Below are 18,046 nucleotides of genomic sequence, written 5' to 3'. Positions count from 1 at the left end.
TCAGTGCATTCACTACGTTGCTATGGGACGCATGACACATACTTCCGTAGTAATGAAGATGTTGAGTTCTACAGATCTATGTCTCTTTGATGTTAATTGTTAAGCAACAACGACGATTGTGTTTTCCATATTTTATGAATATATGTAGATAATAGTATTTGGGGGACTGAGGGGGGCTTGGCTCATTGGGGGTGTTCAAGCCTCCCTCCCCCTTGGCGCCGCCACTGATATGTGAAGTTTATAGAGAAATATGTAGAACATCAACAATTGAAGTCTTAAGTATTCCAGCCCACCACTTTATTATACAGATGTATGGGTCTAATCTTGAAAGAGCAGTTCACATAAAGTGATGCTGAGAAAGCCAGTTGCTTTAAGAGAGTGTGTGGTATTGCACTTGGTGGAGAGTCATTGTATGCTCCATGCATATTAAATAAGCAACACAAAGTTATGAGGCATAAAGTCTGGCATTTCAAGCAAGAAAATTTTTTAATGCATTAGAGAGCAGTGCAAGATTGAGAAAAGTTATTTTTGTGAGGGAGATAAATGTCTATCAGAAATATATTATCAATGTAATTAAATAATGACTTTTGTTTATGAAGATGAATTATTGTTTCAAAGGTTAAAGTTTTTCTAATTTGGAAATGTATTGCTGGTAAATTGTCACCTCCCACGTAACCTCCATTTCTGCTGAGCCTGACTTTTTTGCTTCATCTGAGAGTGAAGTTGTTACTAGTACAAGTGGTTTGGGGGAGTTACTGCGCTTGGAGATTGTGTACCCACTTGACTGATGGAAGACTATTGTTATATAAGTATATCATCATGCACAAGAGCACTTCATGATAAACATGTGAATTTAGGTAGGAACTAGCTCAAGACTAGTTGCATGCACATTTCATAAGTGGATGTGCAAGGGAAATGGCATTTCTGCATGTAAAAGTGAGTGTTTCTAAAATTATGTTTTCAGATTAGGTGAGTGTTAACTTTCAAACTATATTGTTGTATACAGATATCATATGTCTGTAAATGTGAAACTAAATCAGTATCTGAAAGTTTAAATGACAAAATTTGATATTCATTATTCCACAAATTTAATTAACAACAAGAAAATTTTAGCAAATTTGATTAGGACCTAAACTTCCTTTGATAAACTAATACTTGCAGGTCACAAGGTAGATGGCTGTTTACAGCTCTTGTGCATTTTTTCACATATGAAGGATTATTTTATGTTATTCCTTCACAAAAATATAAAGTACAACTTTATAGGTCTTTTGTGTTGAGTTCATGTAACTTTATGTGTAAGTCTTTTCTTTGATTATAGTTATTTCTTTATACAAGGCACCATAACAAACTGTGGTCTCTAAGAAGCTTGAGACTTGGTATTTCTGTTGTTAAAATATCAGTCTCAAATCACTAATGTGAGTTGGGGCTCCTGAATTCAAGCCCAGATCATAGGGTGTGACCTTTTCCCCTACTTTACATAGAATTAAGATGTTAGACAAATTGTGTGTAGTACATTTTATTGTGTGACTTATTATATGTATAGATATATCTATATAAATCGAACTGATAGTGAGTGTGAACCAGTCTTTGATATCAACACTGGAAAGTCCACCAAAAACAACTTTATTTTTATTACCAAACACCAAGAAACTGAAAATAATGGAATTTTATCATCACTTATGTCTCAGCATTTTCCACCAAAGGTTAGGATTCGTTTCTTAATGTTTAATTATTATTTCAGTTACACATAAGTTTTTTGTTCCTGCAGTATTCCTTTTTTGAATAACAACATACTTTTAACATTTTACATAACAACAGTCATGGTGTTGTTTTCTATATACAATGACAAATAGCTTCACTTTTTTTCTTAACAGTCTTGAAGAAGTCAGAGTTTAACTTGTATTATTTTCTAATTTCCTTTATCTTTATATCTGTCATTAGACTGATAATTTCTGTGATGGAATGGGAAAATACCAACATAATGTTGAGGGCCCCACTAAGCACAATGCTCTCTTGTGAAAAGAGCACATGGAGTGTGATCAAGCAAAATCCTGACTTTGTTGATGGAAAGTAAGTAGAAAAGGTGTTAGTCATCAGTAAGACATCCAATTATTAGTTCTGTCTCATGGTTCCAAGCAGAATCATCTATGATAGTTTTGAAATTTTTATTTTTAATTTCTGATAAGTAAATGTATACTTTTACCACATTTCATAATAATATACATGGTTTCTGAGGAATTAAAAGGAAAATCAAGGAAATTTATCCCTAATAAAAATAATAAACAGCATTCTAAATATGTGTATAAAAAAATAAAGCAATTAAATACTGACCAATAAGATTTTAAATAATTTACTACTCAGAAACAATCAATATGTAGTTGAACTTATATATATATTATAAAAACCAATGGAAATATAGCTCACATTCTTGTAATCTGTTTTCTAATTTGTAGCATCACTAATTAATATGATAATATCAGAAAATAGAGAAGCATCATCAAAATGAGGTACAAGACTAGGAATTCTTGATAAGGTAGATTTAAGATTGGCCATATTTTTCAGTATTTGAGCAGTAATTCTGAAAGGTTGATTGTATCTTTAAGATGTTTTGTGGGAGGTTTTCTACACACGGTTTTATAAAAAATCATGAATTTGAACAAGAACAGCAGAACATCAGTTAAGTTATTTGGTTGGTGTTGCATTTAGTTCCTGCATGTTATCCACACTCAGTTTTGTAACTGTTTCTAGGACTGGTCTTAGATAATAATAACTAAAAGCCTCCAGAAATAACATACATATATAAAATGTTTTAAAGTACTTTTTAGGTTTATAATACCTAGAAAAGTAACATTTGCTGTGTTCCCTTTATCCTAAGAGATTGAAGTTTGGTTAATATTAATTACTTAAATAATTATTTGGTGAAGAATCTTCTACCTGAAGCTGTTCTGTCTGTTCCTTATTTATGATGTCACTAGTGGACCAAGCATAGTGCAGTGGTTAGTATACTAGGTTTGGAATCCAAGGGTCTATGGTTCTTGCCCCATTACTACAAAATTGAAATTTGCAATTAAAGGCTGTGAAGGTGTTATAGGGGTGGTGGTGAACTCCCACTATACAAATAGTCCAAGAATTGGTGGTGGATACTGTTTACTGGTTGCCTTTTCTCCAGTCTTTCAGCTCAAATTTGGTGATAGCACATGCAGGTAATTTCTTGTGCAACTTTTCATGAATTCATGAAATGGATAAACTGTATCACAAATAATAAACGTTAAATCTTGGAGAGAAAGAGATTATAATCAGACTAATAATTTATTGGTACCAAAACTTTTTTATAAGAAAAAGTATTTTATCATATTAATTAGCACTTTTAATATATTTTACATAATGGAAAGAAAAAATCTTAATGCATTGTTTTCATTTTCACTTTAGCTTGCTAATGTAGTTGTAAAAAAAACAACTATTTGAATAGATAGTGTATAACAGAATAAGCACCATTTGTTACATTTTTCTCAGCAATGCACCACAGACTGTTCATCTGTCAGATGTTGATTTCAAATATGTTCAAAAGAAAAATCTCCATATTGTTATTGCCTTTGATTTATCAGGGAATATGAATCCTTTTGTAAGTAAATATTTCAATGTAGAAAAAGTTGAAACTTTGCCAAGATGTAAAACATTATTTTAAACATATAGCTAATAAATTACTCAAATATATTTAATGATGTGAAAGATGTTGTATAATAATAATTTAAAAAGGGTAAAGTATGCTGATGTATTCTGCAAAAGTTAATTTGTACCTAAATTGTTTGTTGAAGTGGAAAAAAAAAAACGTGTTGTCACTCGTGAGTAACAAAACAAGAGAAAGTATTAAAACATTTATTAAGGAATGTTAATGACACGTGTATAAATGAAAATTTAGTACATACACTTACTCCAACTGGCTCTCCAGTGATATGTCAGACTAGCAATGCTAGAAACTGGATTTTGATACATGTGATGGGCAGAGCACAGATGACTCATTGTGTAGCTTTGTGCTTAACTTCAAGCAAGCAAACAATACTCCAACATAAGAATAGTAAAGAATGTCAAACTATTTATACAAATGTAACTGTGAAAAATAAACAGATAAAAAAATGTAGTACTAAAACAAAATAAGGTATTAAAAAAATCAGTTAAGTGTAATAAAGAAAATTGTAATACAGTGAAGAAATAAAAACATAATTACAGTTAAATAAATATTTCATAAAGAAAAAATTACTTATTATGCTGTAAACTATAAAACAGAGTTACTAAACCTGAAAATATCTTATAGAACTGAACCTTTTAAACAAAGTTTATACAACAACATTTCTGACTGTGGCTGAAACCTCTCAGTACAGTTATTAGGTTACATTGTTTTCATATCCTTTCTGTTTTTTTAGTAATATTTGTATACATAGTTTAAAAATTCTTTATACTGTTTTCAGGCTTGTGTAAGATCTTGTAGAGCCTTTAAGCAAGGATGTATTGTGAATGGGCGAGACACCATCCAGTGTTTCTTGTAGTAATGTTTGGATTTTAAAGAAGCAATTGGTGTAATACAAATGATTTAAATTTAAATGTATTGTACTGTATGGTTTACCTAATATAATATACTTTCTACTTCCTTATTTTAATATAGTATTACTAGAAATTTTGTTTTCATTCTAACTGTCTTTCATCTCTTTCATTCCCTGCAGATATGTGCTGATAAATTCCCCAAAGGGTTGCCTGCACCTGTTGCCTGATATACAGTCATGTGAAAAAGTTAGGACACCCTATGAAAGCCTGTGTATTTGTGTAACATTTTTGGATATACAGATATTTAATCTCAATTTCAACAATACTGAGAGATTATAGGAATATAACTAAACAATTAAAAATGAAGAAAAGACTTTTCAAGATCTTCTGTAAATGTAATTCTACAAAAATGCATATTCTAACTGAGGAAAAAGTTAGGACACCCTACCCCCTAATAGCTAGTGTTACCCCCTTTGGCTAAAATAACTGCAGTGAGATGCTTCTTGTAGCCATCTACCAGTGTCTGACATCGGTCTGAAGAAGGTTTGCCCCACTCCTCAATGCAGAATTCTTTCAGCTGTGAGATGTTTGAGGGGTTTCTTGCATGTACAGCCTGTTTCAAGTAACCCCACAGCATCTCAATGGGATTAAGATCTGGGCTTTGACTCGGCCATTCCAGAACTCTCCATTTCTTAGTTTTCAGCCAGTCCTTGGTGGATTTACTGGTATGGCTTGGGTCATTGTCGTGTTGCAGGGTCCAGTTCCGCTTCAGCTTTAATTTTCTAACAGATGATCTCACATGATCCTCAAGCACCCTCTGATACACAGTAGAATTCATGGTGGATTCTATGATTGTGAGCTGCCAGGTCCTGCTGCAGCAAAGCAGCCCCAAATCATGACACTTCCACCTCCATGCTTCACAGTTGGTATGAGATTCTTTTCCTGGAATGCTGTATTTGGTTTACACCAAACATGTCCTCTGCTATAGTGTCCACATAATTAAATGTTGGACTCATCTGTCCAAAGAACATTATTACAGAAGTCCTGGTCTTTGTCTACATTCTCTCTGGCAAACTTCAGTCTGGCCTTGATGTTTCTCTTAGAGAGCAAAGGCTTCTTCCTTGCACACTTTTGTATCTACAATTTTGTAGATAAATAATTTAGAAATATGTGTGTCTAATGAGGGTCCATATGTAATTCTAAGCTTGTTATTATCTTATATTTTTGGTTAATGTTATTTAAATTTAGAGATATTTTAGGTTGTAAAATAAATAGTTTTGAAGCAAATACTAAGTAACAATGAAGTTGTTTATAATTTTTCACTTATTATGAATTGAATAATTGTTCTCTTTTTTTTTTATAATTTGCACTAATATCGTGTTGTTTCAAAATGTCTTTGTAGATTGTTAAAAGCATTATAAATGGCTCCTTAGATGTGATATCAATAAAATTCCCTGTAGACAAAACACTATGAGACCTGAAAGTACAAATTTTCTTCAAAGAGGGAAACAAACTCTCACCAATCTGCAAAGATAGTATTTTACTAACATTTCCAACTACACAGTATAGTTTCACTTGTCAGGAATTTAAAACAGAAGAAATGTACTTTTTCTACATTTCAGAGGTAGAGGTGAGAAAAAAAGATTTTTATAACAAATACACAACTGAAAATAAGGTATTAGAAGTTCCTAAAAATGTTTAAGAAAAGATGTAGTTTTTCAAAACAGCATGTAATCAATATCGCATGTTTCTATAAAATGCTCTAGAATTTAATAATAAGCAAAATAAATTTCTGGGAATAAAACTGTCATTATTAATGTAGATTTATGAGCTTTTAGAAACCTTTGTTTCTTTATGCTTCCCAAGTAACGTAATGGCATTTTAATCTTTTACATTACTGCTTTATCAAAATCTGTGTGATAACATTTTTCACATATCTTTTAAGGTTTCTTGGGTTTTTTATGTGCTAGCATTGTTAGATGGACTCCTGGATGAGCAACCAAAATTTATAGTGACAAAATCTACCTAATGTTTGAAAGTGTTCTGGAAAGATCAATGTATTTTGTAATGTATTAAACCAAACAGGTTCATCATTCTAAATCTATAAAGGTACATTCTTCTCTAGTCCTTGTTAGATAATCCTTTTCCAGAGCCAGATTAAACAAAACATAGAGTAGACACTTGCCTATAAGCCCACGATTTCAAGAGGAGTACAGTGGTAATGTGTTTTGTTTCAGAGACCAGATAATTTCTTAATTTGGAAACTAGTATTCTACAAATATTACATTTAGTAAAATATTGTTTTGATGGGTAAGGTTTTAAATTGAAGAAAAGAGAGCTTATGGAGAAATAAGGATTCTTCATAAGTAAAGTTGTGTATGGATCTATTACAGCTTTACTTAATCCAGTCTTGTCATTAGCAAAGTCTCTGCTTAAAATTCAAGCATAATTTCACATGCTGTGTAATAAGATCAGTAAATTATAATTGAAATCATAACTGTTGGTTTTACCTTTTTCTTTAAAAGTCTTCTTTTCTTGTTTATTTTTTTCATTATGTTTCATGAGTTTGTTATGTCACTTCTTTGATAAGGCATAAATTTGACAGCCATAGTGTTCATTTTATTTTGGAAAGTTCTCACAAATTAATTTATACATGTTATTATTTTAAGAGGGGTCATGGCATTTTAGCACAAAAATCTGTAGTAAATCAGAGCAGCCACTGATGGTGTTGATAACTTTCAGAAAAAGGACCACACAGAAACCTCTCACTCTCAAAGCTTGACTCAGTGATAATGTTTATCAGGTAAGTTTATCCTTAGTTTTTAAATAAGTTAATTAAATTAGTTTCCAGTTGTAATTTAAGTTTAGTTTTTCAAATGAGACCACTACCAAAATGTACTGCTAACCTGACTTCTAAGCAACCTACATTTACAGTGTTTTATAACAGGGGTACCCAAATTTCTTCATTCAGGAACCCCTTTTCTCAGATGACTAGAAATCAACAGAAAATAATTACCACTCTAAGAAAAGATTTATACTATTACAAAGTTCTACATATACAATTTATTTTTTAATTATTCCATAACTTTAAAATACTGTATCATAAAACATATAAAATTCCAGTTAATAGAAAGGCTAGACATAGTCTAGTAGTTAGTATGTCTAGACTTAGTGGAGATTTAGGGTTTGCATCCCGTTGCCACAGAAAATGTGCTACTTGTTTTGAATGCCAAGAGTGTATTATAAGAGTTACAATCAAATTGCTATATGATGTTAGCCAAGAGTTTGTGGTAGGTGTTGTTGAATAGCTACCTTATGCAGTATATCAGTTCAAAATTAGGAATGACAAAGTTCAAACAGACCTTATGTAACTTTGCTTGAAAAATCTGAAGTTAATAAAGAGAGGAATTAAAATTAATAGAAAAGGAAATGTTTTCTGTAACACAACCAGGAAGTAAGAAGGTTGAGATGATAAAGTAACTATATTTGAATATATATTAATATTTAATAATAAAACCTTTACAGAAATTTGTAGTATATTTCCAAGTCTTTCACAACAATTTTTGAGCCTCATGTAACAGCTACAGGGTCATAGCTTGTACAACTAGAAACTGTGAATGTTTGATCTTAGGTATTATTTGTTTGCCTGATAGATGTAGTTTTATCTGTGTGACATAAACACCTTAATAAGCATCTTCAAATTATTTGCTTCACAACTGATAAGTAAACAAATATTTGTGATCCTTATTAGAGTTATACATAAGTGTTTTAAAATCATGGCTTATGGATTGTTTTGTAATATCTCTTGCAGTGTATGGTAGTAGTTGGCAAAATGCTTCACTTAAGTATGCATATTTGTCATTATAGTGGTTTTAGTTAGTACCTAAAATACTTCCACACTATGTAGAATATGTGTTCAGCTTTTGCATTAAACCTACCAACTGTCTTAATTAGTCATTTTGTGGTAAACTAGTTTGTTTTTTTGCAATGTAACTTTAGTTATATTGTCTTGTAATCTTTGAAATACAATCAAACATCAACATTAAAACACCTTTTCACCTGCATCCAAATGCTCTTCATAGTGAGGTATCTTCAATACCAAAAGTGAGCCACACAAAACTGGATTTTATATTGACTAAATATCTGAATTTTAAAGCCCACAATTTTTTTTTGCTGTATGTAGGGCTCTGATAGTTACAAGTTGCATGGAGAATTGTCAACAAGAGGTTTCAGTGGATGAATTAACTGTAACCTTCTTTTCTTTATGATTGGTCACAAAGTTTCACAGTACTTCTCTTCAGAGTTTGAACTGCTAAATATTTCACATTCACTTTCTGTTTATTTTACTATCAAACAATAAAATATAAACTTGCTGAAAATAAAACAACAAATCACTTTGTATCATTAGACTGTTTACATGACACCATAATATGATACTGTTGAGCTAGTACAGCGGTATGTCTTCGGATTTACAACGCAAAATCAGAGGTTCGATTCCCCTCGGTGGGCTCAGCAGATAGCTCGACGTGGCTTTGCTATAAGAAAAACACACACACACACACACACACACACACTGATACTGTTGAGAGCAACAAAGTACACACACAGAAATAAACCAGCATGGCTCTTGCTCTGAGATTTGGAATTTATCAACTTCCGTATCCTACAGTGTTTCCAACAAGAATAATAAGATTAAACTTTTATTATAGTATATGGTTCAGATCCAATACCATAAACCTTATAAGTGTTAGAATACTTCTCGTCTGTCTGGGAGTTTGGAATGTCAGTGGTATACCAGTATAATACCACTCAGGCATACAAAGATAACTGCCCACTTTATTGATTGTCTGTATAGAGAACGAAACTAAAGACATTGTTCTTAATCCCGAATATCAAGGTGCCTGTTATTTTAATATTTAATTTGATTACAAATTGTAGGTAAAAGAAAGAGGTTGAAAAGTTCTGCCCTCAATGGTGTAGTATCCATTAACTGAGGTTCTACTGTATTGATGAATAAAGCTGATGACTGGCTTTATGTAACGTGGTTTTAACATTTAAAGCTCTTAGTCATGGTTTTGGTTTTTGTAACAGGTAATGATTATTATTTAATGTAACTCGGTATTCGGGAGGTTATGCATTTAGTTAAATAATAAAGTGGGTTATAATGTAATTCAAGTTAATTATGCAAGAGGGAATTTCATTTCCTCAAAGTTGCAAAAATTAAATTCATAATAGTGCAGTTTGTCATAGATTTTTAGTGTTGAATGCTGTATTGGTTCATGATGCAAATTATATACTCATGGCAATTTGAAGCTATAATGAAGTGAAAAAAACCCATCTCATAAACATTGTGCGAGTTTTTTAAAAATATATTTATTCCTTATCTCAGATTAGTTGATTGTACTTCTTTTTATAATATTACATGGAATAGTATCTACTTGAGAAATAACTAATGGATTCACGTGTAGTTCTTTAATGATTTCATTCTTGTAATTGCTTCATGAGTCATATATATGCAAAAACGGCTCGTTTGGGTTGAGAAAATATTTTTTACTTAGAAGAGCTCTTCTCGAAAAAAATATTTTCTCAACCCAAATGAGCCGCTTTTTTATATATATATTCTCTACAAGTGGGTTTTCTCGACATCACTGATTATTGCTTCATGAGTCAGTTGAATAAGTATGATTATATAAATTATTTTTCATATTATAAAAGTTCAGTGTTGTTCAATGTATTTTCTTATAACTGAGATTAAAGGTGGTTTCACAAGGTGGTTTTTATTCATGTTTAATAAAATATATATCTTTTTATATAACTGTAGTCTTGGTCATATATTACTATTTGATTTTTAAAGATGTGACTTCTTCAGTCCATAGTACATAGTGTAAAAAAAAAGTGAGTTGTCTAAAATACTTTGTATATCCTACAAAACTTTAATCTATAAACTTCACATGTTGTTAGTTTGATTCTTCACAAATCCCACCTCCCATTGTTTTTGCCCACTTACAACATGGAACCAATCCAGTCTCAGGGGCTAAGGTCATTGCCAACATTCATTATCAAGATGGACAAATGGATTCATTTGAGCTATTTGACTATGGCATAGGAGGTAAGTCTGTAAATGTTTCTATTTTTGATGTGCTTAGATTGACTGGAGTATTTTTTAAATTTGTTCATCTTTCTGTTGAAACAGGTATTAGGATAAAGTATCATTAAAATGTACTTAACAATGACTGCTTAACAATAGCATTTAAGTATAATGCTTACAAATGCTTTTCTGAATAGGAATCTTCATGGAATGAAAAACATAACTGCAACATAATGTAAGATAATCAAGATACAATATGCAAAAGTTTGTTTAGTGTTTCTTTGTAATATGATGCTTATTGACTTTTAATATTGTCTTGAGAAAGTAATGAACACTGCTGCAAGCTTATCCATTTCAGTGTAGTTTGGATGTATATTTTCCACTGTACTAATTAGTATTTGTGGTGAAAGTTCATCACAAAAATCTTTTCTTCTAGCAACATATCAGTTTGCTACAATCTATATGTTGAACTAGAAGTCATGTTTCCTTACAGTTTGAAAAAAAAAAAGAGCTGTCCTTTTGTGTTTAAATCACTGGCTTTTGACTTCTCAATTCTAATAAATAAGCAAGTATATCATAACAAAACAATATAGGTTGGGAAACAGTGATTACATAATATCAGTAAAATTAAACTTATGTTGCAGATAAAAGGTTCAAATTAGTGCTGTTCTTTTCAACACTGTTTCAACATTCCATCTTCGGGCTCTAAATACAGTATTATATTCAAAAGGAAATTCAGGAAGTAAACAAATACTATTGCTTTCATCCTGAGCACACTGAAATCAACCCAAAGTCTAAATCTGAAGCTTAAAAAAGAAGTTTAAATTAAATAAATAGAACTTTTTTTGAATAAATTTCAACTCTAAAATATTTTTTGAATATTTTGAAGGATCACTACAAGTTTATTCTTTATATTTTTTTCCCTTTGTGCAGGATCCACCCTTTTGGGTGGAAAATATTTCATTAAACTATATACAAACCACACATTGTTATTTGTCTTTTTACTTTTTTATTTGTATTCTCTGTTGTTTTTATGTGTATGCATGTTACATCTTTATGGATAGAATAGTGTTATAAAAACAGAGCAGGAGCTAATATTTTTACCCTTTTAGATACAGATATAACTAAAGGAGATGGAATCTATTCAAGATATATTACAACAATTACAGCAGCTGGACATTATTGGTTTAATTATATCTGCTAGTGATAATAATGGGAGAGCAAAAGTTTTATATGGTAGAAATAGTAAATCAACGCCTAGAAATCTGAGTAAGTACAATTACGGTTTTTAAACTGATATTTATTTTCTTACAGAGTTACATGTACAGGGTGTATACAAATTAGTGATAGAGATCTGTAAGCAGATTGGTAAACAAATAAATACTAACTGTGCATTGAACTTTGGTTTATTTGATTCACCAACTTCTAAAATTTTGTAAATGCAAATTTATTAATTTATTTCATTTCAGTACCCATATTTGTTTCAGTGTTGTTTTCTTTTTTGCCTATGACATATATTGTTGGCTGTGTATTGCTCAAGTCCTGTCTGTTCTCAAAATTTGTAAAAGGTTCTTGAGTGTAAGAATCAACAGTACTTGTTTATGAAAATGCTTGTGTGCTCAATCATTGTTTAAAATTCTAGAAACTTGCATGATTATTATATAAAACTGACACACAGGAAGCATTATTATTATTTGCTGGCTACAGTCTTTGTGCTGTATACGTCAGAAGCTATGTCTGTCAATCAGAGACTACAGAATTAGACCTGGAACGTTTTGTAGATTACAAACCTTTCCACTTCAGTTAATGAACTATGGAACGTCAGTGTTTCTACAAGAACATTAACTAACTCCTTTGGTCATCATATGAATGGCATTAGGCCAAACAAGCTAGCTAACTTAAGCAAGATGTGACAGTATAAACTCAGAATTACTTTGCTTATCATGGACTTTGATCATTGATAGAATATTTGATTCTAGATCAGATAGAAGACTCAGTTTTGTCTGCAAGTTTGTAAATCTCATATATAAATCATCATTTTGATAACTATCAGTAATAAGTATTTTTATAAATTATATTGTTTTTATATTTGTATATTAGAATATATTTGTGTTAAAAAAGGAAATTGTGTGTATCAATCTTTTTGGCAAATTACATAATTTTGATACATATTAACATTTTATTAACAATAAATTTGAATTTCAATCTAGAAGTTATTTGAAATAGTAACACATTAACATACATCATATAATAAATTGGGGCTTGTCTGAAATAACTTATAATATGTAACACATGAAAGGAAGTTTTTATACATTAATACATTTCCTTTGTTTATATACATTTTAGTAGTAAGCCTGTAGTGGGTTCCTTTATAGTAACATAATATAGTGATAATTAAATTTTAGAAGTTTGATAATATCATAACATGTAATGTATCTAAGTAAAATTATTAGTCATATGAAGATAATAGTATATATTCTGGGAAGAACAGTGGGAAAACGATTCAACATATGCTTTTGTACAACTCAGTGTGTTATGAGAAAAGTCAAATCATGTGAATCTAAACTATGATCACCAAAAATATATCCAACATACAAAAGTAGACCACACTGACATGATTTGTAATGCTTTTGAAGTATGATCAATGGCTGTAGGTGCACTGATTAGTTTTAAAAAATAAATATTCATAGATTAAATTTATTAAAAAAATCTAAAACCAAAATTTAAATTATTTGAAGAGGGGCATCATCAGGTTATCTGTGGAGGCACATAAACTTGCACAATGGAATATCTAGACAGCAGCAGGCTTAGAAAACACACCAAGCCAATCTGGATCAGTGCCTTTATCCACAAAGTGGAGGTCCTAATAAGAAAGAGAACATACTGACTTAAAAAACAAATGAGGAGTGGTGTCAGGTTAGCAACAAAAGAATTTAATATTATTGCTTAAACAACAAACAAATAAAGTTACTATCTGTCTACATTGTACAGATCATTACAATGTGATGTTACTTGTAATGGAAGCCAGTGGAGTGGCTTAGGCAGGCCAAGTGTAATTCACTTTACTTGTGGGAGCTTTGACTAACACTACCTGTTGTTACAAGATTAATTTATTTTTAGGTGAGGATGCAGTGGACAACTAAAGCACACAGGCACTACCTTGAGGCTTTACAGTTAAAAACGAATATTTCAATAACATTTCTTTTATTAACTTTTTCATATACTCACTGATTACACACAACTTTTTATTAACTTCCTTTACTTAGGTTAATGCTCTTAATACATTTAATCTATTTTACTTAGTATGGTACCCAATGTTTAGGAAGTAAGGCACTGAATACTTACAAGTTTAGGCAAGAGACAGCTTGTTGAGGTTTGTGCAAACATACATGTGGAATATCTGTACTAGCCTTTCCTTATTATAAAATAATAAAGACAAGAAGAAAGGCAGTTAATCAGAACAACTTTTATACCCATGGCCACAAAATACAGAGCAGTTGTTTTTGTTTTGTTTTGTTTTTGCATTAATATAATTTGAATCTCAGATCCACAGTTTGGCATGCTAATAACTGGGCCACACTCAGACCAAAACAAATCTCTGACAGTCTGTCAGTTTTCACAACATTTACCTATTTCTTTATTCCTTAAGTTTTAATTGCACTTGAAAACATAACTTTCCCAAACTGACTGCACAAGTAATATTAATAGGGTGCTGAAAATAACTGTGATTTCTGTAGTGAAATTATCATTTTGACAATTATACAAGTTTACCCTTTTTTTTTAAACATAGTCTTATTTTAATATAGTTGTGAAGTATGGGTGTTTATAAAATTTAAAAATTATAACATTTAAAATTTTCTGTTGTGATGCTCTAGGTTAACACAATGCCTTTATATTTAATCTGTTTTTATTTTGTCATTTTCAGCCACAAACTATTTTATAAAATACTTTGATAAATGTGGAGATGTTCTGAATCGATTTGATGAAGATGTAAGTAAGATAATAGATGTCTGGAATATTAATGGCCCACCACTTGTGCCAGAAAGCTATGGAACAGAACAAAAAGTTCTGGTTGATCTACACAATATTCAACAAGACAAAATATTTTATTTTGGAATTCAAGGTGTAGATGAGGCTGGGAACAAGGGGATTGTATCTAATGTAGTAGCTGTCTTCTTCAGCTCAAATTCAGTGTTCCCTACAGTAAGCCATTCCTTTTCCTTGGATTCTACAATGTCATCTTCAACACAAGACCCAGCTGCTGACAAGAAGATTAAGTTGAATAAGGGAGGACTGTCAACTGGTAACATAGCAGTTATTGTGAGCCTTGTTCTATTATTGCTTATAATTATTCTAGTCGTCCTTGTCTTTTTTTGTAAGAGAAAAAGTAAAAATAAAAAAATGCCCTGATCAATCATGTAGCAAACCTTTAAAGAGTGAAAAGGATGCTGTCGATAATGTAGACTTTGGTTATGGTGTTAAAGAAGAACATGTTAAAGAAACATTACTTAGACCTGTCAACCCCTCACCAGCAGAAGTAGTGATATAAAAGAATGTTATGGACAGTTTTCACAAGGTTTCACTCCCATATGGTATCATTGAATGACAAGACACTTTCAGATATTGACTTCATCCAGTGGAGAACATTTACACATACTAAATTTCTGATGGACCCAATCTTAGTTAAGCTTTTTTAGAGAAGTTTAGTGGTGATCATTTGTTTCAAGTTCATGTCATTATAAATTAATGTTAAACAATAACATATGCTACAATCCGATTTAGAAAGTTACTCTGTGTACAGTTAATGTAGAGTACACCAGTAAAATTAAATTATACACTGTCAACTGCAAGACATAACTACAGGAAATAACTGTGTTGAAAATTTACACCTGCAGGCATGATTTTAAGTAGTTTATTTGAAACTAAAAATACAGATACAGAAATATCTTAGTTTTATTATGTGATTAATTTGGAAACTTTACCTTAAACTGAAGTCTGTGGTTAAATAACAGTCTAACAGGTTTAAATTAAACAATAGTTTGTGTTCTTATACCTTGAATTTACTTGGATGCTGTGTACTTGTAATATTCACTTTTACAATCATGAATCACTACAGACATTAGTAAAGAAGAATTAGCATACCGGGGAAAATATGAATGATACTTTTAGTTTTAAAAATATTGGTTATACACTTCCCACTTCTTAAAGATTATAACTTAAATTTCAGTTACAAAGTGCAATTAAATCAAAGAAAGAAGTAAAAGATTAGTGGCAGTTGTTTAATAATGAAATTTTCATAAACCTTTGCTTGTGTAACATTTATCTATCAATTTATCTCTTTATTGTTAAGTTTTGTGTATGTATTGTATATACAATGTTTCAAGATGTATTATGGATTATCGAAGTAGGTGGCAATGACTTATAAAAGAACAATATTATATAATATTGTAATTAAGAGCATTTCAATAAAAACATAAGTAAACATTGTTAAATGTTGTACCAGTTAATGTAACCTGGTACTGCATTTTTCATATATAGAGAATCCATTTTAGTACTGATTTTGTTCCATTACCATAGTTTTTTATTGTAATGAATTACTTCTTTGAAGTATCACATCAAAATATTTGAAAAAAACAACATAGTGTATATACAAAATTAGAAAAAGAAAGAATAACAAAGTATGCTAAATTTATTTTTATATAAAGTATTTTGCTAAAACATTTGCAGATGTGTAATGACCACACTTCAAATATATTAACATAGTGAGTAGAGAGCTATGACAAAGGTTTTACTATTAATTAGTGATTAATATATAACAATAAATTTGTGAATTATAATCATCCTGAAAATTAAAATTGTAACACTGAAACTCTATCACGCACTTCTAAAATGAAACTGGAAGTAATACTTAGTTAGTTTGTCTATTTTTGTATTTATGACATATTTCAGGCTATGAAATGGGAAAAGTAAATGTGCATCAAAGTATTTAAGGCTAATTAAGTACTTGAAAATTGTTTAAAAATATTACATTGAACACTGATTACCATAACTAGTACTACATACATTACTGTGAGTTTATTGTACTGTGTTTCATAGACTTTCCCCAGACAAGTTACCTTACAGACATGTCCGTGTTCATACAATATGGGAAGGCCATATTTCTATATTTAGTCCATCATGTATACATAGTGTGTTTAATTCTTGATATACTATAAATTCTACTTTCTAACTTTTATTTCAGGGTAGTACAATAAATAGTTCCACAGAAACTATTATGCAATTGTCATACTATAATAATATTATGCATATATTAAAGTTAATTTGCTTTCTCAAAGTTCTCCAAAACTTATTCTTAATGTGAGTTTAATATTTACAGAAACTTCATTTGACATTTTTAAGGCTTGAGGGAATCTTAATATGTCATTTACATATTAGTCATCATTGAGAATACATTTAAAAGCTTTGAATAACTTATAGGCAGATTCCATTAAGCATATATAATGTAAAACCTCATAGAATCATAACAACTAGCAATGGTACAGTGTGTGCTTATTTTTCTTGCCTCAAATGTTAAAGATTAGTGAGTTAAGCAATCTGACATTCCTGACATAATGCAAACAATTTTTTTAGAAAATTAAGGTTTGAATGAATCAACAAAATGAATGTAAATTTTACAATATGTAAAGATTTTGTTGCCTATAGTTAAATTTTATAACAGTATATAAAATCCCAGAGATGGAACCAATCAGTTTTCAAGATACTGTAGATCAACTTGATCAAATATTATTAATAACAATAAATATAATTATATCAAATTCAAAACATTAATTAAAAATGAGCTCCAGAGCTTCACTGTATACTAAATAAATGTAATTCAATAACAATAAATTGTTAGTACACATGATCATATGTTATCACATTACTGAAGTGTTTGGGATAAAGGTTTTACTGCATAGATATTAAAGACTTGTAATTTGGAAAAGCTTTATGTAGACTTAAAAAGTTTCAAATCTACCTTTAGTGTTTAACTTCATAAGTACTGCATATAAAGTACATGTATTACTTTTAGACAGGGATTTGGCTGCTTTTATGTCCAAACTGGCTAGCAAGTTGTACTTTCTAAACAGTACATGATGACAGAAAAAAAATGCATCTTTTGAAATACTATTTTTACATTCCTCTAATTTGAAATATGTAGCAGAATATTTAAGAAGAATATGGAAAAAATATCTATAGTGTACTGTGGTTTCTATTACATGTCTTAAGTTGTGTTGATTCCATTACTTTTGGCACTTAACATTATAATGAAGAAAGGCATAGTTTATGTCATAAATATGCTATTACTTTCACTTCCCTTCTCTTAGCTTATTATTGAGCTGAATTAAAATTAAACTTCATCACCAAATCAAATTTTGGTGG

At 30.5% G+C, this 18,046-nt stretch overlaps 1 protein-coding gene across 6 annotated transcripts; it reads left to right on the top strand.

The window, feature by feature from the left end:
• The first annotated feature begins 33 nt into the window (after nucleotides 1-33).
• Nucleotides 34-16,169, top strand: LOC143258614 (uncharacterized). Of its 6 annotated transcripts, none has more exons than XM_076517829.1 (7): nucleotides 34-936; nucleotides 1,942-2,070; nucleotides 3,514-3,622; nucleotides 7,282-7,342; nucleotides 10,565-10,648; nucleotides 11,740-11,896; nucleotides 14,553-15,191. In XM_076517829.1, the coding sequence occupies exons 6-7, from the start codon at nucleotides 11,761-11,763 to the stop codon at nucleotides 15,035-15,037; spliced, it is 621 nt and encodes a 206-aa protein (XP_076373944.1). In that variant the 5' UTR covers nucleotides 34-936; nucleotides 1,942-2,070; nucleotides 3,514-3,622; nucleotides 7,282-7,342; nucleotides 10,565-10,648; nucleotides 11,740-11,760; the 3' UTR covers nucleotides 15,038-15,191. The 6 variants fall into 6 exon arrangements, with proteins under 6 accessions (XP_076373944.1, XP_076373941.1, XP_076373945.1 ...); XM_076517826.1 differs by having other exon boundaries at nucleotides 10,501-10,648; XM_076517830.1 differs by having other exon boundaries at nucleotides 60-857; nucleotides 10,501-10,648.
• The last annotated feature ends 1,877 nt before the right edge of the window (nucleotides 16,170-18,046 follow it).

Source organism: Tachypleus tridentatus, chromosome 8 (assembly GCF_004210375.1).
Source record: "Tachypleus tridentatus isolate NWPU-2018 chromosome 8, ASM421037v1, whole genome shotgun sequence".
Classification (NCBI taxonomy): Eukaryota; Metazoa; Arthropoda; class Merostomata; order Xiphosura; family Limulidae; genus Tachypleus; species Tachypleus tridentatus.
The sequence above is the reverse complement of the archived record's forward strand: the minus strand, read 5'-3'. Positions and strand labels throughout refer to the sequence as shown.

Coding starts and splice junctions, on each gene's coding strand:
- LOC143258614 (XM_076517831.1), top strand. CDS start 11,761: ATGGAATCTATTCAAGATATATTACAACAATTACAGCAGCTGGACATT. Junction 11,897..14,552: donor ATCAACGCCTAGAAATCTGA/GTAAGTACAATT, acceptor TGTCATTTTCAG/CCACAAACTATTTTATAAAA.